The following is a 23,940-nucleotide window of genomic DNA, read 5'->3' as shown; positions in this document are numbered from 1 at the left end:
TGCAGTACCATGAGCTTACTGTTTTGACTGATGATAATTCTAATTTCATGTAAATAAAGATTTTGACATTATAGGAAATGAATATAAAGAAGAATAATAGTAGGATCGTAGATAGCAGAATTCCAGACTACACTTACCAATCAGTTTAGGTGTCAGCAACTTTTTTATTCAGAAAAATTAGAAAGGATTTTACTATTAAAGAACTCTGAAAACCTCAATAGATATTAAGTTTTTCAATGATAGTCTAAAATAATGAAATAGGTGATTTCTTTTAATTTGAAGTAGGAAGATGGAGAGATTACTTTAGTTTAAACTATTGGCAAAACATCCACAGCTCACATATATGCTAGTGCCCAGGCTTGTGAGAAACAAAAACTAGGAGACTTAATGTTCGAGTTTTCAGAGGTATTTAATTTGGCCAGCTCTGCATGTCATGTAATTGCTTAGTCTGAACACGACAAATTATGTGCACATATGTTTGTATACACAGAGTTTACATACACAAATGACAGAGACAGTATTTACATGAAAAGTCTTCAGGCATCTTTTAGAGTAAAAAAAATATGCACAGCTATATTATATGATAAATTTTATAACGTAAACTGTTTTCAACTCTGCTTGTTTTAACAGACCTTTTGTTAAATCTTCATTTTGACAAATTACTATTCTATTACACAAGTCAGTATTTTGTTTTCCTTTGTTGCTAATGTTTAGAACCAAAATTACAAAGAAGGCATTTGTTTGTACAAATAGTAGCTTACTTAATTCAGTTGACTGCGACACTTTTTAAGTATATTCACCCACGAATGTGTCACTGCTTGAACTCCAGGTTAAAATCTATGTTAGCATGGATGAAATTTATGCTGTGGTTTTGGCCTGTGATGCTAGTACCTGAAAGCATTAGCTGTACCTTTCAGCTCTTTTGCAGAGAGCAGTGAACTCATTTTTACATAATGTGGTCCTAAGCACTACTTGCCTACTATGAAAAGTACTTCAGACACCGATTTTAGAAACACAGCTATTAATTATGAGCAATATTGATTTTCACGTAATGAAAACTTTTTATGACCACCAGTTATTAATTACACTTTGAAGTAGTTGAATTTGGATCTTTTTTTTTTTTCCCTTTAGAATTTAAATGAGAGAAATGTCTTTCAAGAAGCAAAGGAAGATGTAACCATCACCTCTGAGGATGACAGTTTCTTTGTTCAGGTACACGATGTCTCCCCAGAGCAACCACGCACTGTCATCAAAGCTCCCCGCTTTAGCACAGCTCAGGATGTCATACAGCAGGTAAACAGCACACCACTTTCATTAACGGGTTCTGTAGTGTGTGGGCTGATTTCATGCAAGAGGTGGGTTTTGTTCTCGTCACTAGCTGAGGAATCTGTCTAGTAAACTGCATCTGAAGTAATGACTCCTTTTTCTCTTCCTTCTTTTTCTTTCTGCTTTTAAATAGACTCTTTGTAAAGCAAAATATTCCTACAGCATTCTGAGCAATCCAAATCCAAGCGATTATGTCCTCTTGGAAGAGGTGACAAAAGAGCCAGCAAACAAAAAGTCCTCAACATCTAAACCATCTCAGAGAATTCTCTCTGACCAGGAGTGTGTGTTTCAGGCCCAAAGCAAGTGGAAGGGAGCAGGAAAATTTATCCTTAAACTCAAAGAACAGGTTCAGGTAAAAGATCAAATACTTTTCTGTAGGTTTTCTAGATGGTACACGATCAGCTCAATGGGAACATACTTCCATAGGAGGGAGACACTGACTTGTTAAATGAGATTTTAACTTACTTTGTTTCTTGAGGCTTGTTTCTAGACTTCTGTCAGTTCTACAGTTTGCAGGTTTTGGGGTGTCGTTCGTTTTTTTCCCTCAAACTAATTGCATCACTACAAGACATATGGCTGCAAAAAAAAAAAAAAAAGAGTTCAGAGGTGCTGCTTTAAAAAACTCTTAACAATTGTTTTAAGTCTGAATATAGTATGTTGTGTTTTTTTTTGTTTTTTTTTTAACAAAGCAGAGCCTCTTGCTGCTATGCTTTCAGGGCCATACTGCCACCTCTTGTATGACTGGCTAGTATGAGGGACTCAGTACCCCCGCCTCACATTTGTATCAGTATTTATTCAAGTCTAAGATCAAGAGGTACACAAAATCTTGCAGGAGATGCCTAATATCTTTACAGGACTGGAATGAGGCTGGGTGGAGGCGGCAGAGCAAATAATAGACTGCAGCAAAAAAGCAGATTCCTGTTTTCTCCCTGCCTCCTTCATTCTTTGCTAAACTGTATCAGTTACACCCAGCAACATGATTCTTTTTTTTTTCTTTCCCACCACAGTAAGACAGACAGAACTATCAGGAGGCACAGAACTTAAAAACTACTGAAATGCAGTCCCCTTTTTTCCTGCCCAATGAAAAAGTTGTCCTGTTGCTTTACCTTGGGCTTTGGAAAATGGAAGGACTGATAATGGGAGAAGGAACTGCAGTCTCCTTCCCAGCATATGCCACCTGTCCATGGAAATTGCTGCTTTAAAGTAAATGTGTCATAAGCATAGGTTTTATACAAGTTTATACCAAATTTGCAACATATTCTTAGTCTTTGACAATACATAATTTTCAATTAATCTAGTCAGAACAATCAGAACAATGTCATTGGCACAGCCTCACTGAATTTCAAAAGGGATGCCAGCTTAGAAAAATGTTGTAAGTTTTCATGTTAAATTCTGTTTTTCATAGCTAACAGTCTACTAAACTATTTCTGTCATCTGTTTGCTTTTTTTTTTTTTTTTTTTTTTTTTAACAGGCAGCACGAGATGACAAAAGAAAAGGCATTTCCTTTACCAGTGAACTCAAGAAGTTAACCAAGTCAAGCAAGCAGTATCGGGGATTTATATCACCACCTCTGCAAGTCCTGCCAGACAGTCCCCAGAATAAGGACGAACGGTCTGCATGCAGTTTGACCTTCAGCGATGTTATGGAACAGTAACCACCAGTGCCTACAGCATGGTCTGTTCAGGTATGAGATATAATTGCTCAGAGTTGGAATCAATTTAGTACATAAATTACAGAATATTTTTTTCAAAGTTGCACTTGGTTAAATCACAGAAAGGCACAAGGGAGACTGACAGAACCCTAAAGACCTTACTCATTGGTGTGCACAGGCACAAAAATCTCCAGTTATTTACTAGGGCATTAGATACAGTGAATCAGAATGGTGTGAAGACTGGAGTTTCACTCACCTTCTTTGCCCACTTATAAAACAAAACTAGAATGTTGCATATTGATTGATTTTACAGTATGCATTTTAATCAACTATCTGTGCTTAATTATCACTGTCCTGTTATTCTTTTGCTGCTGGCCAAAGTAAACAAAAGTATTCAGTAGAGGTTTGGTTGTTACTTGTTACATTCCATGCATACAATAAAATCTGTCAGATTCATGATCTCCTTTTTAGCTAAAACAGGTTTATAGTGGTAATGTCACTCTGTCTGCAAAATTTTTGCCAGAAATGTTTGAACATTTTTACTGTCCTTTCTGTAGCTCTTCAATTTCTTCTTACTTGATTTAAATAACCAATGAAAGGCACAACATAACATAAGACTGTACCGTTTATATAAAGGCAGTACATCTAACTTGCCCACTCATTTACACTAACCAGATATTTGGATAGTGCTACTACAGCATTGAGCTATCAGCAGAGAAGCTACAGCTCATTGTAAATGAAGAATAAATCTGTTCAGTGTCGATAATCAAACCCATCTCACATAAAGTAAATTTAAGGAGATTGTATTTCTTTTTCACTTGCTTACACTTAGCTATTGAAACATTTTTTGACATGGACTGTCATGCTATTGCTAAATCATCATACTAACAAAATTCAAATAATATGTTCATTTGCAAAATACTTCAGCTATGAATGGACACGTTTGCTGTCTTCTTTCTAGGTGACTAAGGAGACCCTAAATCATCACAACAAACTGAATTCAAGAAAAGCAAAGTAGATTGTGGATAAATCCCAATCACATTCCCTCTTCTTCAGCATTTGTTCTTTCATTTTTCTGAAAACTGGAATTTACAACAACACTGAATCCTTCTGCAGTGCCCTTGACGGAAACTGCTGTGGTCTGAACAGGTCAGCAATTGTTTGGCCTGTGCTTTAGATGCTTAATCCAGGCAGTGCTGCTGGATTAACATCCAGAATTTGGGAATGCTAAATGAGATGCTAGATTGGAAAGCTGCCTGTCAGCTATGGGAAGATTCCCCTCTTCCCCTGTATGTTCACATCTGCAGATTCTTTATCACATCTGCAGATTCTTTATAGACAGAGAACTTTTCTTGGACTGTATGTTGTAAACTAACATGTCATTACCCTCTCCCCCCACTTTTAAACAAAATATTATTTTAGTTAGTTGCCTTCAGGGAAACCGAAGGCAGAGAACCAGAGCGTTCTTTTGTGTGTATTATATTAAAATAATGCACTTTTACATAAAGATTCCTGTTAAACACTGTGTTTAGTGATTGTAAAGAGATTTAAATATGCTGTAACTTCCTTGGCTTATCAGTTTAACTTTGGTGAATATACACAAAATGCTAAAGTTATTTATGGTTTATCTACAAAGTAATGTACAGTAGCTAAATGCACCTACCTGGTAGTGATACTTTGACAAGGAACAATGTTTTCTTCTTATAAATTCTAGTTTTCCAGGCTTGTGTTTAAAGAAAGAATATTTATTATCATGTTCCAAAGTATGTGTCATTGTGTAATATATTTATCATATACTACCTTTTTAGAAACTGCAGAATTTCACCTCTCTCTGTCTTTAGAGGAAAAAAATGTTTGAACTTTCATGCTTGTTTCTTTTCAGCACAAGAATTTTAATACCCCAAACTGACCAAACTCAAACAATATGCTGAAAAATGTAATTAACACTTCAAAATTATGAATTCAAAATACATTTTTCCGTACAGTCAGGAAACGTCTAGTTGTTTTTTACTTTCCTGTTAAATTCAGAGTATAGCCTCTTTCACTATAACTCCTGCCATTTTTGTTTATATAGTACCACTGCTATAAAGTTTAATGTTTGCTGAAACCAAATTTTAATATTTAAGTTAGTTATGGTTGTTGTTTTTTTTTTTTTCTCCATGGGAGTTATTAATGTGCCTAATTAGTTAAAATAATCCATGCTAAGTTAAAGGGGCACAAATGAAACAACTGCTGAAATCACCCATCTCTTTGATTTCCCATATGAAGTTTATCTGTGTTGAATAAATTGCTCTGCACGTTTTGTCTCCCTACAGCAACCCCTGAACCACGTTGAGTTAGTTGGTGTGACTAAATTAAGAAAGCCATGCATAGAGAGACTGGTTCATGCAATCAGAGCTTGCACACCAACTTTAGCACTCAAGCACAAAAAAAATGCTGCTCCTCAGGGAGAAGCTGCATCAGGCAAAAGATAAAACTACAGTACAACTAAAATAATGTTCACTTTTGACAGTACAAGGATGGAAGGGAAAGAAGTTACAGATAGTACACCTGAGACAACAATCTCCACCCCCCATAATTACAAAACAAACCAAAAGAAAGCGAAGTCATTAACTGACTAACAAACGAGCAGGCAGAACCTACATTCTCTCATCAGATTCTTTTGAGCCTGACTATACATAACAGAGAATTCCTGCAAATTAGCCATTACCAAAGCAACAAGTGCCCCCTGGAGGTCATTCCCAACTTTCAAGAAAAACAGCCACAGACATGGTCAAATTTCCCTGTAGCACATTCCCTGTAGCACATCCTCCCAGAGGCCACACACTTCCTACTGCTCATGCTCAGTACTGATGTAGCCAACCAGCAAATTGCATTTCAGCAATCATTATCCAATTCAAAAACCCAAACAGCTCCTGGCTCAGCCTCTCCACTCAGGTATTGTCCATTTTAACAACAGAAACAGCCCCAGAAGAGTAAGGTGTACTCTCCCCCTGCCCACTCCCCTGGTACATACATGATGAAAGAATGATACTGCGTAAAAATATGTTAGAAGTTAGTTAGGTACAAATTATCCCTAGTTTTATATGCCTAGTTTGCTTTGAAATACTCTGAAATGACTGGGAAATAACCTACTGCACAACTCAACCAGTGCAACAGTTTTTTTTTAATGTTAATTTCATTCTATTATTTTGACACAGTAGCAGTAATGCACCACTTTTTTTTTCTACTATTTTAGAAATAATACTTTCCTATAGAGTTTGTCCTTACCTGCTTGGCTTTTTTTTTTTTTTTTTTTTTTTTTTTTTTAATATTCCACAACATTGAAAATAAAATTCTTACCGTTACTTCTACTTTCACAGTAGTTTGGAATGCATGCTTGCTCCAACATTGGAAGTTGTTACAGCCATGTCATCAGCCACTACTGCTTTTCTGTCACATAGATTTAAAAACAAACAAACAAACAATCAAAAAACAACACTTAGGAAATTAAGGGGTAACAGTAGCCATGTCACAATTGTAAACACTAGCCTAAAGTCTAGTGGCAATTTAAAAACAGCACTTATATACCATGTCTGCTAATACAGTAATTCTCTAGTTGTGGGAGAATTTTATTAATGTAAGTAAGTCTTACTCATCAGTCGAGGTCTAAAGCTGCTTTTGCTGCTATTTGTCACAGTGAAACAGAATAAAATATTTGGCTTTCTATTATGAAAAGTCTTAACCAGCATATAGGTATCTATAATTTTATAAGGCTAATTAAACTGTTCCAGTATATTACATGTATTTTCCAGTGAAAAATAATGTATACATATCACAATCTCAAGTTACAGAAAGCTTGGTAAACACAAGAGTGAATTGGTGTTAGTTGTTGTTTTTGTTGTTTTCTTGCTTTTGTTTTTTTTTGCTGTTGAAATGTGGTTCATTTTTGGTGCAGTTGGAAATGAAGAGTATCCTTCCATTTGTGCTGGTTCCAAATATCCTACTAATGAAAAATGTTGAAATGAAAACTTGAAGCATTAAACAGGTTTGCGTTTTTGTTAACTTTTAAGAAAGTCCAGTTAAATAGATTTAATATGCTGAGTTATTAATTCTAACAGGAAACTTTATTCTACTTAGTCACAGATGAGTTTCTTCCTACAGGAATATTTGTCCACACATTCCTCTGACAAGGCTGACAAAATAACTTTGTCCCTTTCTGTGCTTTTGGCTGGATGTGGACATCAATTAGGAAAATACATTTATTTTCACATTACAAACTATATACAGGAAGCAGCTTCCAGGATTAAGTCTGAAAGCAAGGAATGTAAATAATCAACACCTTCCAGACAGAAGCAGCCTCTGAGTGGTAGCAGGACCAACAGTGAACAGTTTACAGGTGGAAATCTCACTCTGTTGCATTTTGGCCATACGAAGTATTTTCTTTGATACTATTTTAAAACCACTGTTACTTTTCTACCAGCGTCTTTTACTTTCCTTGCATAGTCAGTGCTGCCTGCAGTGCTATGACTAGATAGGACAGAAGTCCAGGACCCTGACCTCACTGCAATACTACTCAATTTTCAGGAACCAGGGCATGCCAGGAGGTCTGAAGGGCTTCCTATTTGTATGTTCAAGTTTAACAGTTAGAAGAATCTGAAATGCTATTTCAATTTTCAAAACCTAGTCATATTTTTATTTTTTATTGATGCTATTGAATATTACTAGATGAAAGATCTCAACGGGCATCTTTTCAAAGCGGTCTGCTTCTGCAAATCACATGCTTTCAAGAATAAAAACTTACTTTAACATGGACATGCCTAAATATGTCAAGAACGCATTCTCTTAAATTAATGGTTTGTCTTTAAAAAAGAACTTGCTGGTAGGTTTACATTTCAGTGAAATGTTGAATTTGCAGCTTCTGAAACTGAACTGCCCATTCTGCTCTAGCTCTTTGAATGCTACTAAGCTTCAGGTAACATTTGTTTTTTAATCACTGGCTGTTACTACTCCACTATAAAACTCAGTTTACTTTTAGGGTAGCCAGCTAAATGTAACAATGGTGGAGGTTTTTTTTTTCTGTCTGTGATAAATATTTTGTAACTACAATATACATTTGGCAGAGTTAGCAAATTAAACACAGAAATAAATAGCAGTGAATAGATTTTGCTTTGATACTCATATAGAATATTTCAGAATCATTTACTAATTGGTTGTACACTCATCTTCCTCTAAGAGCCTATCAAAGTATTCTAACAATGCAGCATCACTATGTGCCAGTCTTTAGATTGCCTGGAAACTATGTAAAATTAACAGTTTTAAAAGTGACTTTCCACCTATTTTCTCTCTGCTGACTTGAAGAATAAACTTGTATATGTATATGTTGCAAAAAAATAATAATGTTTTAAGATGTTGACTCTTTACTTTTGCCTTCCTAAACTGACAAAGTATTGGCTAATGGGGCCCCTAGAATTTTTCAGAATGTATGTCACATCCGTATTTGCAATCACTTAACAGCTATTTAGAACTACACAAAAACTATGGAAATGGCAACCTGAACAGACAGAAATGTGTATTACCATCAGTATTACGTTTTGTAATCCCCGTAGTAAAATACGTATTTTCTAACCCATTAATGGATAAATGACCATTGAAAAAATGTTTGCAATTTACGTTTAACCACTTGGAATTTGGTCCACAATTCTGATTAACACTAAAAATACATATAATATCAAAATGAATAAAATACAATACAAGAAGCTGAGAACCATAAATCAGGATAAAGAATTAAATGCCCTAGAGAAAAAGTAGTATTTTATACTTATTGTAAAGAGGTTAGTGACTCAACAAAAACTAACAAAAGCTTTGAAAAACTTAATTACACAGGTTTATTATCACATCATAGACTAAATGCTACAGCACATATTAGCTGCCAGCCAGGTCAGCCCACTACACCGCCCAACGGAATGGAATCCATAGAAAACCAGTTATCATTCTTCACTTATTTAATATATTTTACTTACTGTTTTGCAAAGCAAACACACAGCTGAAAATGGATTCTGAAACACCAGACAACAACTAATATTTGTGTACTGGAGAGAAAATTACTTCCAAGATTAAAAAGATTTAAAATTCTTACCTTGAATTTATCCAGTATTCTTGATAGTGGTAGTTTACTGAAGATACTGTTGTAGAGTTGCCAATTGTGAGGATAGTGCAGAACTGGAGTTCTGTAATCTCAAATTTGCTAATACTGAGGTTTCAGTGGAAACAAGAAAAAAACAAAAAAAAAAAACACCAGAGGCAAAATAATTTCAAGACATGAAAAAGGGTTAGGAGACATCGAAAGAAAGAAACAGAAAAAAAGACAACACATATTCCAAATCTGCAGGTATCTTAAACATCAAAGAACTCAATAGTATGTTAAAATTTCCAAAATATTTATTTATTAACATAACTCCATGTTTTCTCAGAAACACAGATGTACACTCTATTACAAAAAAATAGAAAGTTTATAAACAAAAATACTATAATGCATGGTTTCAGACAATTTTAAAATGTCTTGGTTTTGTATCTTTTTTTAATTACTGATGCGACTGTTCATTGTGGTTCCCAAGCCCTGAGAACACAGGCTAGATGGTTACCTGGAAAGGCCTCGTAACTGTAAAAACTGCCACTATTTTTTGTTTTCTTGTATACTCAAACAAAAGCCTACTTAAAATCATTTTAAGATGAGTGGAAATTTCTTTCAACCAATTCTTCTCCATAATTAAGAAGCCAACTGAACATGATTGATAGATCCATTTATGACAACGATGATTCCTTTAAGTGTTTAGCAAAATCCAAATTTTCATGAATAACAGTCTTGCTGATGCGTTGTTGAAGCTCTTCACTTAGAAATGATTCCTTTTTCGAGAATGTATCCTGAAAATTACAGATTAGTTACATTAATAAACAAGGCCAGTATAATGTTTTCAATGGGTATCTTTAATTATCAGTCCTGCTTCTCTTCCATGCCCCTGGTCATCTCCTAGACCACACCTGTGGAACTATCTGCCTACTGAGTGAAGTCTGGCCTGCTGGTAAGTTTCACTTTGATGGCAAAGAAGTCTTATATCCTGCAGTCCTTCAGATACTCATGGTTTTGGTGAAGATTTTTTTGTTCTGTTTTGTTGTAAACTGGTTTCTAGAATAATACCTATTACACATAGCTCTGAACAAGCTTACACACTGCTCCTGTTCAACACACCTTACAAAAATAAATAAAGCATCTCTGATTGAAAGACGAGTTAAAGCAATAATGCAAGCAGTAGATTGAGAATCTGAGAAAGGAATGGCCTGACTCTGCTGCCTCAGGAGACTCCTTCCAGCTGGAGCCAGATCTGGAAACCTCCACACTTCCCTGGTGCTCAGATGAGGAAGGTCATGCATATGATTTATAGCTCCCTGTTAAAGTTTTAACACTCACATAGCCAAGTAGTTCATGCACTAGAGGACAAATGAGATTCCCCTCTTTAGCAGTACACAAGGAAAGAAAACTCCAATTTAGAGCTTCTGTCAGCAGGGGGGAGGTGCTGACAGAAAAACAATTTCCCAGGCATAACCATTATAACCATCTAACTCAGCTTGCTCTCTGTTATTTTCTTCCTTTGTTTCTGCCTCCATAAAGAGCTTGCATATTTCCTTACTCAAGTCCTACCCAATCTCTTTCCTATCTGATGTCCCAGCCTTGTTCTATCGGAATTGCTGCTGTCCTAACAGGACAGACATATCAAGAAGTCATTAAAAAGGACAGAATAACTACATGCAGCTAAATTTTCAGAAGTTGCTTCTCTAAAATTGAAAAAAAAATGTGCTGAAGGCTGACGTTACTGAGTTAAAAAGTGGAGGCACCACCAAGGTTAATGGGTTATAATGTTTTCATTAGGAAGAAAGAGAATTAGTTACCTCTTGTTAGAGGACACACTGCTCACTGAACATTTAATGGAGGTTGGCATGTGGAACACATCCAATGCCGAAGATCTAAAAAGTGTTCACCCTTTCTCTTCTTCATACATTAGCTCTTTGTTCAAATTTGCCCTTAAAATCTACACACTGACACTGATGAGGATCACTGTCCTATGTACTGCATCAAAGGCTCTGAGAATCCAGCTGTCCTGCTAACTATCAACACTGGGGAGGCAGCTATTGATTTTTTTTTATTGCTGCTTTTTAAACAAACATTTATTTATTGGTACAGAAACAGACAAGAAACCTACAAGGAACCACTGCAAAGTGCAAAAGTGAAGTAAAACAGATACCACATGCATCTTGCTATGTTAGCTGATGCTACAGGAGATGGATCTATTCATACAGCTTTTATTCCTTATTTTGTAGTCAGTTCTATCTTATGTTAAAAAATACTTGACTGAGAAAGTACACAAACCAGAAAGCCAAACTGAGAGCGCTTAATGCCTGGGCACCACATAAAGAACCTGCAAATACTGATTGTATTGGTACATCTCATGGTCAAAAAAAAGGACATGGATAGACAGTACCTTTCTTCTGGGTGTTACTGATGGAACAGGAGGATTGAAGTTCATTCCTTTTATACTGTATGCCTCAAAAAGTTCTGTAGCAGGCCTATAGCAAAATCAATTTCCACAGGGAAAGAAAAATGTCGTTAGATACACTTGCAAATACTATGCCACCAAAACCAAGAGCAGCTTGTCCCCCTGTACCATTCATACCGTTCTGCCTTGCTTTAAGTGAACTCAGAGTAATGAACATCAATAGGAAACAAATCGAAGCCAACCCCTGTGAAACAGGGTAAGTAAAATACGTCACAAATATGTCATTTCCCAGAGCAAGGACCAAGAGCCATTAAATGATGCATGCTGGTACCAGGTTCAAAACAAAAGTTAGTTCATAACATAATGAGGTGTGGACTCATGGAACCCATACCAAGCAATGCTTTATTTGCAAAATGTGTACTTTGGTTCAAGGGACATGGAACACTTTCGAAAAGTCAAAAAAATAAATCCAGATATTTTGCACCACGGGAAAAAAGCATGCTGCACTTGGAGATTTTTTACTCCCGTCACAGCCTGGAAACAAGCCTCAAAAGATATTTAAAAACCAAACATTAGAATATGCATAAAAAAAAAAAGCAGATGATTTTCTGTGCTAGCAGAAGAATAAAGAAAGTGAGTTCTGAAGAACAGAACCTTTTAATTTTATGGGTAATTAGCTTAGGTGTTCCTTTAATACAGTGTGAGCAACTACTTTGCTAGGACACTATTTTTACAAACAGAATCATAGAATCACAGAATGGTTTGTGTTGGAAGGGACCTTAAAGATCATCTAATTCCAATGCCCCTGCAATGGGCAGGGAAACCTCCCACCGGACCGGGTTGCCCAAAGCCACATCCAGCCTGACCTTAAATGCTTCCAGGGATGGGAACCCTTTGATAGCTCACCTTCGGCTCAAATCAAGCGGAAGAGCTCTTGAGCCTTCATCTGGAGCTCCAACAGCAAGGTGAGCTGCAAATTTCTGCACTGTTGGATGATAGTGCCTCTGAAAGAAAGGAAGGAAGAAGGCAGGTGAGTGAGGGATAAGGGGTAATGTATCTACCCATGCATTCTCCCATTTATTTTGATTCCAGTAAGATGTGAGGCTTTCCTGTTTTAGATAGAGAAACTGAGCACCCCAAAATCAGTCTGTTTCTAAAGGTAAGTGAATAAGAACTCCTAAGTCATATATTTATTCACTAGTAGCTGTTATGCTGTGAGCAAAATTATCTACAGTTAACATAACTCCTCTGAATAGGCAGGAGAAAGGGCAGAGGAAACCCTCCCTGAACCCCAGACCCTAAATGCTGCCTGGATTGACAGACTGAGGTGTAAGCTGCTCCCTGCTAGAGCAACTAGGAAGGCTAGATCACCTGGGAACTTAACAGATTGAAAAAGCTTCCAAAGGAGTCTTAGTGGGCAACCTGCTGTAAGACCCAGTGTGGTACTGCGTCAGACTAAATCCACGGGTGATGTGTACCACCCTCTTTTGAGTTTGTTCCTTCCCTACACTACGGTGCTGCAGTTCATCTCTGTAGGGAATAGGTTCACGTGGGCCAGATTTGATTGATAAGCCTGAAGAGTTCTGTTCTCTATTTGTTAGAAGGTATTTACTGCTCACATTCCCAAATCACGCAGCTACTCACTAACCTGTAGTAAATGCAGCTCCCACAGAGCTGTGTTCTGGGCGTTGCAATGCTCTGGTTCATCAAGTTCTGGGAGATAAACTCCACTGCCTTGAGATTCATTGTCTAGTAAGAGGTCCATCTTCGGGAATGTCTAGAACACAAAGAAATGGACTGAGTTGCTGATACTACACATCCAACTATAACACACAGTTAACTGAAGTCCAGGATTCATTCCATGTTATTCAGCCTTTTAGAACACATGTTTAAGGACGTTCTGTCTTCATCATTCTTGCTTAAGATGCTTCAAAATATTTTGCATAAAATCAATTTGTCAAAAAATAGCCTATAACCAGTAAGCTAAAAAATCCACCAACTAAAACTTACTTGCATTAATACCCTGTTTGTTGCCAAGATCCCAACACTGCAGTTTGGAAGTACATGAAGAGCAAGTGTGGAAAGTCGCTTTAGGAAAGCGAGAGCTCGCTGCTGGGAAACTTGTTTTCTCCGCTTTGCAAGCATGACATCCAGGCACTGGAGCACGATCTTGATGTCATCGTTGGTAGTGCCTGAAACACAGGATTTCATACAAGGAGTGAATAATCATGTCAAGGAACATAAAACTAGATACTCTGCTAGTGACTGTACACCAGAACCTGAGAAATAGCATCGAAGTCCAAAAGGTTCTAACACAGCACTAATGTGATACAGGCATGAACATTCATTCCTTTTTGGTAAAAACAGCTTTGAACAGAAAAAATGTATCATTGCTTCTGTGCTCCTGTCTAAGAAAATATTTATTCCATCAAAAAGTCTAAATAGCAGTTAGTGTTTTAACCTTACATGCACTCTTTGCATCATCTTTTATAAACTGTTAAATAGTGACAGATGTATACTTTTGCCCATCCAGAACAGTACAATTTTTTTCCTCAATCCTTCATCCTCAGTCAATACAAACTCTTGAAGCTCATTAAAACATGAATTTCAAACTTTATGAGTATCCTTTTTCATAACTATTCAGCCTCAGAATGATTAGAAATTTTAGGTTAATTAGAAAATTAGAAAATCAGAAATATAAAACAAGATTTTAGAAAACAGAGTCTAAATTAGAAATTATTTTTTAAATGTTGAAAAATTAAGAGATTTTTCTCTATTAAGAGAAAAAAAATTAAGATGAGGACAGGATAAATGCTTATCCAAGATCCCATACTCAGCATTCACTAATGAAATGACATAGAACCTGTTAACATGTATTGCAATAATAATCCTGGTATTTCTATTGCAGTAGCACAATGTGCAACTTGAGAAAAACTAAGTTAAAAAAGACTGCACCCTTTTCAGAACTTGGATGTCTTAAAATAACTGTAGTTTGGTAACATCATATTAAGATTATAACACCAAACAAGCACAATAAACATTATGTAGTTAGATGACACAAGTAATAATCTGGAGTTACCTGCATGTAGGCTGAACAGCGTCTTGTAAAGATGTGTGTAGAATTTCATCGGATCAATATTAAGAACATCACCTATCAACATAATCCCAAATAAAAATGTTCACTCAATTTATCAGATGATATTAAACTGAAGTATTTGTTTTTTTAAAAGATCTCTTACCTTGACCAGAGAGTATATGAAAAGCACTGAGAACGCAATGAAGACTGTCCCGATAGCTTAAGTCCTAAGAATAAAAAACTGATTCAGTACACAAAAGAAGCTAATTTTAAGAAAACTTTAAGAAAACAAAGCTCTACTTACCCCAGATGCAATGAGAGAATGAAGAACAATCAACAGGTCATCAAAAAACTCCACATTTATGAGGTGGGCAAACCTTTAATCAAAGAGATTTATTTTTAAGCTAGAGATATTGCCTGCAAACTAATCTCAAAGCATTTTGACTTGCTAAAATCCACACCTTAAAAGCAGAGCTAAATCAAATGCTGAACATCTGTCGTCTTCCCATACACAGACAATTCAGCCCCCAACTGCTAATCACAGCTCCTCGATAGCACTAGAGACATGCTCAGGTTCTTCAGGAAGTAATCAGACAAAATGAGGTAATCACATCCTACCCTGCTGGGTTTGCATCACATCAGTGCTGTTGTGGCAATTTCACATTGCATTGAAATGTTTTTAGAAGAGGTTGAGTTCAGCATAGAATTCAAATTCAACAGAGACAGTCTTCTCTCACTGCTTAGGAGAGTCACAAGTCCTTTAAGCACCTTATGCCTTTTCTAACAAATACAAAAAGTTGAATTTAGCTCTTACTTTGCAAGACCTTCTAGGACAGCTGGCAAAAGTGGAGACTTCTGAGCTTTCTTTAAGATTCTAAAGTATGTTAGAAATACAACATTCAAGGTTTCTGTGTGCTGAAGGGAAGAAAACAAAATAAATAAGTAGTCATGAAAAACAGACATTTCTAGTTCACTTAAAATTCCACTGAAAATGCACATAGTACTATTGTACTCTTTTCCTGGGTACACTGAAAAGGCTCTGCTTGCTAAAATCTTGACTTCTGGCACAGGCTAAATGTCTGTGAGCTGCCAACATCATCTAGAGGTGTGGAATGCTGACAGTATGGGATGGAGGGGAGACTCTTGGTTACTAAGGGATTAGGAGATCCTACTTTGCAAAAATTGGAAAGTAATTTCAAACTACTTACCAGCTTCAGTTTCTTTTCTTTACTTTCTGAAGCTTCTGCTTCCAAGAGTTCTCTTTCCAGCTTCTCTTCTGCTTTTTTCCACTGAAAACATAAAGTTAATTTTAAGTAAACAAATATTCCAGCAGACGAAATGTTTCCAACCAGCCTCGATTTTCAGGTTCCAAAGATACCCAGTAACCAAATCTTCCATGCTTGGTGAGCACTTCAGTCATCCTGTGATGTTACAGGGTAACAAACTTAGGTTTATTCCTTCACCACCAATGCCCCAAAGACAATCAACACAAGGAAGAGAACAAAAAACCTTGTAAATGTTTCCAGTGTAATGCAAACACTAATCACTGATGCTGAGAGTTAACAACAGCAACAGAAGTACAATTGTTAGAATAATTTCCTACATAAAGCCACTGAAGTAGAGCATTAGGAAGCACAAGTCATACCTTTCTCTGCATTCTTGAAAGATTTTTTCTTTTCTCTTTGAAAGTCATAAACTTTTTCTTTGGTGCAATGTCTTCAGAATCTTTCTTTAATTCTACTTCCTTAATTCTTAAGTGAAGGAAAACTTTTAACACCTATGTTAAAAAAAAATAAAAATAAAATGAAAAGTAACCCACAACAAAGGAATGGAGAAGAAATTCTGAATTCCATACTAGCTTGTGTGCTTCGCTAGTCACAGATTCTTCTGTTTACACCCCTCATATTCCTTCCCATCTGTATCACTCATCTCTGTACCCAGTTCCTTCCCCAGCAATGTTAACTTCTATCCATTCCTTCACTTGCCTCACACTTCAAGTCTTCCTGCTTGATTTAGTCCATGTCTCTGCTGGGATCTGCTCTTTTCCTCCCAGTGCTTTTTCCCCTGCCCCATATCTCTCTTTCTAACCCCTTCTGGCTCAGACCATTCCTAATCTTCCTCGTGTTCTGGCAGAATGACGAAATTCTGCTTGTCCATAGCCAGCAGCTGCACTACTTCTAACTTTCAGATATTTTTTAAACCACTGACAGAAGAAAATTGTGGAGTACAACATAAAGACTCTTACCTCAGGTCTGACGTTGTAACTTCTACCCTTCACAAGGCCAGAAATGACCTTAACCACACCGAGTGAAGCACTGCCCAACTTGTCTTGTTTAAAGAGCTTCTGAACTGCCTCACAGCACAATTCAGAAATCTGAAAGGTCAATTCAAATTTTTCTATTAAGTCAAATCCACGACAACAGGTAACTGATAATACTGATGCTATTTGCTAATCAGAAAGTGGATGAAGCCTGTAAAAACAGTGAAAAGATGTGGCCACAAGATGTGGAATAAAGCTCAGAAATAAATTATTTTTTCAAGCAAAACAAGAACTCTTCTCCTAGTCAGAAAATCACTTACCGTTTTTGATGTATCATTCATCAGTGGTACAATGAGAACAATGATGTTATTGTGGAAGTTGAAGTGGGGTAAGGCCACGAGCAGCTCACATAGACACTTCACTGCAATCTCCGCTAAACCTTTATATGCTTTTAATGAGATGACATTGCTTTTCTTCAACTTCCTTTGTTTCCAATCTGCACAAAACAACATTTTTAGTAATTACTCTTCAAAATGTAGGGGATCTTCTACATATTCACATTTTTTGTTACTGAAGGCATTTTTACAATTCTGAAAAATACTACTTGCATGGAAGACAGGTGTGGTTTGATTCAGTCAGAGGAGGTAAACTGTGATGCTGAAAAAAATTTTGCATTTACTTCAAAAAACAGGAAGTCTCGACTGTACCTTTAATAGTTTGTTCCAGATTTTCCAAGTAAAATTTATACTGGCTTACAAGGCCTTCTTCAAATTCTCTCAGTTTCTGAGTTTCTTTTTTAACCTGTAAACATAACAGAAGTGAAATTTTGTTTGGAGAGCTGAAGACTGAAATTAGCCAGTGGTGCATTAAAAAAAATATATATATATCAAATATCTAAGAAGTTCTTTTCTTCTTAGGTACAGGCATTCCTGGAAATGTATTAAAAATAAAATATTTCTATACATATTCTTGTACTCAGAGGGCCTTTTCAAACTAGGATTATTTCATTTACAGGAACTAAAGTGAAATTTGGAACAAGATGTTATTTCAGAGCCATGACTAAACCACACTGCCTATATTCAAAACACCTAAAAAACTACTTACAAACAAGCACCAAAAACCAAGTTATTCTGAATTTGTTCAGCAAATTAAGAACGCATTTCACAGAAATCTGTGCCAGCGAGGTGACAATGCTGTCTAATTCACTTTTTTTCCAGCTCTCTCAGTGTGACACAAAAGGTTTATTATGATCAAAGTCATCCAGGTTTGGTATACTAAATGTATAATATTATTTTCCTCCATTACCATCAGAATGTCACCTGGTTATCAGAGGAGGTCTGTAAGAATTAAAGGTTCAAAACAAACACCCCAGAAATGTCACAGTTTCATAATTTCCTTACGTACTTGTGTATTTGTTACCTTTTGCTCAAAACCCTAAAAAAGATAGAAAAACTTGGTATTTCACCTTAGCAGCCTTTTCTGCTTCAGTCAGAGGCCGAATTCTGTAAGAAGGCACAATATCTTTGAATATCTCCATCAGAGAAACCATGACCAACTTCCGAACAATCACAGCCACGTTAGGATCCTGTTCCATCAGCATGGCACGCAATTCCTTCAACTTTTTAATCTGATTTAAAAAAGAGGCTGATGAAATCAGCTGGAAATCACCCTTTAAACCAATTAACAAGTACAATATACACTTCAGCAAGCTTGCCACAGGAAACGTGCCTCATTTTTAAACACTAGAAAAAGAAAAGCAATTAACTGAATAGCTACTCAGACTCTATTTAGTACCGCATAAGGAACCAAGAAATGCTAGATAACCCATTAAAGTGGATAATTTGGGAATGCAGTAGTTTGAGAGTTTCCAACTATCATGCCATTACAAACTTAAATACAATTATAGCAATTTTTTTTTTTATTTGCGTATTCTGAGACACTGAAAACCTTCTATATACAACCCTGAAATCTGAACTGTAATAGGGGTTATGCTTAAGGAACAACAGTTTGGATAGGAAATACCACAGTCATTATTAAACCTATAAACACTAGTATTATTAAACTGATGCCCACTAGTATTTAGGATAGATGCTCCTGAACAGAGCAAATACAGTTATCTGGACCTTCACTTGATTCAAATCCTTTGTACCAAACTATACCAACACTTTCACTGTTTGCAGTCCTTTGTGAGCAATGCAACACTGAGATTTTCCCTCATTATACTGATGTATTTTTCCACTTTCACTATTACTTGGTCACTTTTGATCTTTATCTATTGACTTACTGCACGACACAGGCATACAGACATGCATGTTAAATAAGAGCTACCTACATTGTTGTCTGGATCAGAGAGAATGGCAGATGCTAAGGCAGCAATGTGCATCTTCCTTTCCTGCAGCTTTCTTTTTCTTTGAGCAGCCATTTCCTCAGGGGTGAGAACAGGCAGGGGTTCTTCACTGAAGTCTATCACAGTATGTACGAATTAAAAAGAAGGGTCACTGGGGAAGCCACTAACACCATATTGCAAACTACAGTTCTAGACACTGCACTTCAGAGGGGCTATAACCCCCATGCAACAATACCACATGCAGTTCCATGGGAAAAGCAGTTTTAAGAATGACTCTGCTAGAGCATGTAGTAACCCAGAGCTTAATTCTTCCTCCACTTCTCAACCTTATGCATGCAAAAAGAAATGGACCAAATCTTTCTGAATCTGTAAATATTATTCCCCAAGTACAATGATAACATATAAACTCAGCATACAATTGCAACTCTGCCAAGAAACTGCAGTGCCCTGCAATCTGGAGCAAATTTTTCACCACTCATTTTTTCTTTTAAAAATACAATTGATATTTGCATTTTCTGAGTATTAGTTTGCTATCACTATGTCCTTCCTCAACTTCACATTACCTTTAAAGAACAACAACCCAGAAATAGTTCCAGAACTGTTATTTGAATATGACCATTAACTGGATAGCAAACTGCAATCCAAAATCTAAATCTCCTGCTACCTTGATGTTTGACGTTAAATAAAAAAATATCCAAGACAATGTATTTTCAAAAACCTACGCAAGTTCATGTCCTGAACTGCATTTCACAATTATCTCAAAATAACCAAACCAGAACCACAGCATGTATTTCTTAGGACTAAAATTTCCTTTCTCACTGGCTAAGATGACACAACTAAAACAAAGAACTTTATGTTAACGTCATATTATAACACGTTATACTGTATAATTACATCGCTAAATATTATACAATTATCTAATAAAATGATACTAGTTCCACATGAAAATCAAAATAATCTTAAAGGAAGGGCAGTTCTGAAGCCAGCTGTAGAGAACTGTTCCCTCAGGTCCTGGGATCCTAGCAGGTAAGAAAGCAAACTCTGTCTTGCTGTTATGCTTTGGGGGTAGCATGGTATATATTCAATATATAATTGAATATTATATATTCAAAAACACCCTAAACAAAATTCATTTAAATTACAAACTTCCTTTGGGAACAGCAATGGACTGGCAGTGATCTGGCAAAAAAATATATAAATAAATATGATGCTTTATTACCCTCTGCTACCTCCATTTCTTCTGCATCTTCTTCTTCTTCTTCATCTTCTTCAACATTGAGAACTGCAAAAACAGAGTGTCTATGGTCAAGCATGTGATAAACACTGTGGAATTCTGAAAAAAATAAATATTTTGATTTTTGCAATAAATATTTTGAATATTTTGTAAATACTGATTCTAAAACCCAACTCTTACCTGGTTTTTCCATGGTTTGGGGAATAATGCCACCTTTGTCTTTGATGGGGAGAAGATGGATAAGTTCTTTTTCTGGTTCTGTCTTCATGCGTCTTGGCATCTTCTCGTATTTTTCAATCACACTTTCATGTTTTCGTTTCTTGATGTGAACAGGTTCACTGGAAAATACAAGGTAAATTAAGTCACTTAACCATCTAACTAGAGATGAAGCATGTATGACAGTATACTAGCTGAATTAGGTGTCCAGACCTAGAAGAACAAATAATGACTGATCATACTGGAATCAATATCAAGTGGAATGTTCAAGTGTATTCAGTCTGGCAGCACCTGTCACCACTCAATCAAATGATGTCAATACGGATTTACATAGAATCTTTGAATTCAAGACAATACAGAACTTCCTACCCCTTTTTTAAGAGAAAATTAAAATGTGAGATGAGCAAAGACAAAATGAGATTTATTTAATCTAGCAAATCAACAAACTTACTTGGTGAATATTGGAACGTTTGCACAAGTATAAACACACACACGCAAAATGCTCGCGTTGATTTTGGATTTACAAAAATTAATTAAAAGCTGTAACCTCTTATAGTGCACGTACACATATGAAGTGTGTTATCTGTTTATCTTATTCATAAACTAAAAGCCAGGGATTACAAATCACATTCTCGAAGGGAGTCAATTAGTCATTTTTAATAGGAACAGTGCTTTTGGTCTTTTTAGAGGCAGTGTTTTCAACTATGGAGCTGTGAAGGACTCTTAAAGCCCTGCATTCCAGAGACAGGTAGGCTTCAGAAAGTAAAATCACTTGTATCCAAAGTAGTTTTATATCACACGGCCACCTTACACATGCATTGTAAGGTCAGCACCAGGCTCTGCTTTGCTGTCCCTGTGCAGATCAAACATTTCCAATGTGCTCAAATCCTACTCAACGAGCACAGCAACTTTACACCTGTGACTGATCTGTTCCACATGAAGAAAACACAGCTTGTTAGAAAACAAGGGAAATTCTGGGTCATACCAGACATTTGGAAAACCTATTGGTAGCTGATGGTTTTTGAGATGGCACAGCTCACATTCATGTAGCCATAAGGTACTCAAGGGACCCTTCCAAGTATAGCAACAGTGGACAAATCAGATAAAGTTAAACAGAAACATAATTTCTGCCCTAAAATATGAAGAAAAAAAACAAACTTAAAAAGATGAAGTAAAACAAAGAATTACAAAACAGAAGCTATTAGAATCTCAGCACAGCCTCTCTCTCAGATAGGCCAGACCGCTTTTTTATCTGCCTCTCTCCCACTGTGCTTTCCACTGCATGAGCAGCTAACCTGGCACAGCTGAAGCTCGCTGAACACTTAGCCCTGAGCAGTTCTGCCATGACGGACTACAGCAGCAAGCAAGGAAAACTGGGGCCCTGGTATACAGATTATATATATTTTTTTCAGTTGGAGGCATGATACCTGTCTTGGAGTCAGGGACCTTAAAAGAATGAACACTGCAGAAACAGCATCCTGAAGGTCAGGCAGAACAGGCAAATGTACTGATATACATCACTACACAAACACAGAACTTACCAACAAAGGAAACACTAAATGAACTGCAAAGGAACACCAGACTGAAAATGACCTCCTCATAAATGTGTTACATTCTGTATTAACCCAACAGAGCTGAATTACTAAAAAAGCAGACATCACAATAATACTCACGTAGAAGAAATATCCCTGGTTAAGAATGATGCTTTTTGAGCCAAATCTTCCATTAATTTCAAGTCATCTTCATCCATCATGTCCAATGGAAGTGCATCATCTTCCTCTTCTTCCCGTTTTTCAGCTATTTCAGAGATGATGTGTACAAACTCAGATCTTGTGCATATATTCACGCTACAAAACCTAATGCTGCCTACACCTGAGAGACCATTTTATACCTTACTTCAACTTTGATCTCCTCAACTTTCATGCGCATGTTCACATTACCCCAGAAAATTGCCCCTTTATTGTGACATTCCATAATGATTAGAGCAAACGCATTTCTACCATCTCCAACTGTCAGATCTTGTCACAACACCTACATTTTCTTTAACTTCCCTTTCTTTCCTTTAAACAAAAACAGCAAGCATACTGTGCACAGTAAATAAAGCATCATTTTCCTGAAACATAATTTTACAATGACTAATGGCAGACTACTGGTAACACTCGCACCTTTTCTTTGCAGAAACAAATTTGAACAAACACTTACCAACATGTTTTTTCTTGTATTCCTCCAATGGAAAAGGCTTTCTACAGACAGCATCTCTGACAGCCTGCCTAAGTTTCTTTTGTTCTTTTCGATACTTCTTAGCAGTACTCTGCTGCTTGTACTGCTTATTCTTTAACTTGTTGTCAAGTTTTAGTTGACTAGTTCTCAGTAACTTCCGAAAGCTTGGAACTCGCTTTGTGTTTTTTCTCTGGGAAACAAACAGAAAACTACAGGTAACTGACGCTCTCACATCACAGCCTGTGTGAAAGTCAACGTTGTTACTTCTGCTCTTATTAAGTCTGTGCTTCTATAAGTGCTGAATAAGTTGTTTCCTTCAAACGATATCATCGGTCAGCTCGAAATTTACCTCAACTGCATTAAATTTACGGTAAGAGAGGCGTTAAGAATGTTTTATGGAACCAGTCTTTGACAACCCCCAAGCCCGTGCCCACCCCCCGTTCAGTCACAAAGCAGACACGAACGCTCCAAGCACGGTAAATAACTTGCTCGGGCACAGCTCTGCTCCCAAGCACCCTGCCTCCTTTCTCCAGCGCAGTCGGGCCTGGGGCTTCTGTCAGGAGCTGCCAGCTCCGGCCAGCGTCCCGCTGCAGCGCAGGGACCCGCCCGGGTGCCACCGCACCGCGCGTGCCAGGCTCGGCCCCGGCGCCCAGAGGGAGGCAGCCCGGTGCCAAAGCCTCAGGGCGGGGAAGGGGCAGCGCTGAGGGGCGCGGTCCGTGGGCTCCGACCGAGGACGTTTCGGCCGCGGCCCCCGCCGGGCTCAGCCGCTTCTCCCTCCCTCCACGCCTCAGCCCGGGCAGCCCCGCTGGAGATTCGGCGCTGCCTGCCCCGCTTCACACCACAGCTCCTCAGCGCCCCGGGGTGGGGGGGGAGCAACCCCCGCCCCGCCATCCCGCCCCACAGCCTCCTACCGGCTTCATGGCGGCAGCCCCGGCGCGTGCGATGCCGGCCACGGGCAACGGAAGCTTTGGGCCGAGGCGGGGCCTCCCCGCGGAGCCCCGGCCACAGCGGCCCCTGGTGGCGGAGGCCGCGCGGGCCCGGCTCATGCCGGCCCTGTGAGGAGAGGCAGGGCCGCGGG

At 37.6% G+C, this 23,940-nt stretch overlaps 2 protein-coding genes across 13 annotated transcripts in view; one reads left to right on the top strand and one right to left on the bottom strand.

The window, feature by feature from the left end:
- PLCE1 (phospholipase C epsilon 1) overlaps positions 1–8,357 on the top strand; it is a 157,889-nt gene extending 149,532 nt beyond the window's left edge. For all 12 annotated transcript variants that reach the window (XM_068688024.1, XM_068688017.1, XM_068688022.1 and 9 more), the window contains 4 exons: positions 1,132–1,293; positions 1,460–1,678; positions 2,799–3,011; positions 3,940–8,357. In XM_068688024.1, the coding sequence (XP_068544125.1) occupies positions 1,132–1,293; positions 1,460–1,678; positions 2,799–2,981 (564 nt within the window). In that variant the 3' untranslated portion in view covers positions 2,982–3,011; positions 3,940–8,357. The remainder of the gene's footprint in view (positions 1–1,131; positions 1,294–1,459; positions 1,679–2,798; positions 3,012–3,939) is intronic.
- Positions 8,358–9,376: 1,019 nt separating this feature from the next.
- Positions 9,377–23,923, bottom strand: NOC3L (NOC3 like DNA replication regulator). Its single transcript, XM_068688027.1, has 21 exons — positions 23,774–23,923; positions 22,845–23,052; positions 22,316–22,439; positions 20,607–20,764; positions 20,412–20,474; positions 19,178–19,308; positions 18,311–18,472; positions 17,553–17,646; positions 17,166–17,341; positions 16,831–16,959; positions 16,231–16,362; positions 15,794–15,874; positions 15,400–15,500; positions 14,890–14,962; positions 14,749–14,812; positions 14,589–14,660; positions 13,520–13,701; positions 13,158–13,286; positions 12,416–12,513; positions 11,495–11,579; positions 9,377–9,881 (listed from the first exon to the last, which is right to left on the bottom strand). The coding sequence occupies exons 1-21, from the start codon at positions 23,906–23,908 to the stop codon at positions 9,762–9,764; spliced, it is 2,517 nt and encodes an 838-aa protein (XP_068544128.1). The 5' UTR covers positions 23,909–23,923; the 3' UTR covers positions 9,377–9,761.
- Between the last annotated feature and the right edge of the window lie 17 nt (positions 23,924–23,940).

Source organism: Anas acuta, chromosome 7 (assembly GCF_963932015.1).
Source record: "Anas acuta chromosome 7, bAnaAcu1.1, whole genome shotgun sequence".
Lineage (NCBI taxonomy): Eukaryota > Metazoa > Chordata > Aves > Anseriformes > Anatidae > Anas > Anas acuta.
The sequence above is the reverse complement of the archived record's forward strand: the minus strand, read 5'-3'. Positions and strand labels throughout refer to the sequence as shown.

What these genes read in the sequence shown, in the direction of transcription:
- NOC3L (XM_068688027.1), bottom strand. Translation starts at nt 23,908, where the DNA reads ATGAGCCGGGCCCGCGCGGCCTCCGCCACCAGGGGCCGCTGTGGCCGG. An exon ending in ATACAAGAAAAAACATGTTG is followed by an intron (nt 22,440 to 22,844) that starts GTAAGTGTTTGT and finishes TCTCTGAAATAG; the next exon opens with CTGAAAAACGGGAAGAAGAG. An exon ending in AGAAATGGAGGTAGCAGAGG is followed by an intron (nt 19,309 to 20,411) that starts GTAATAAAGCAT and finishes ATACTGTGATAG; the next exon opens with ACTTCAGTGAAGAACCCCTG.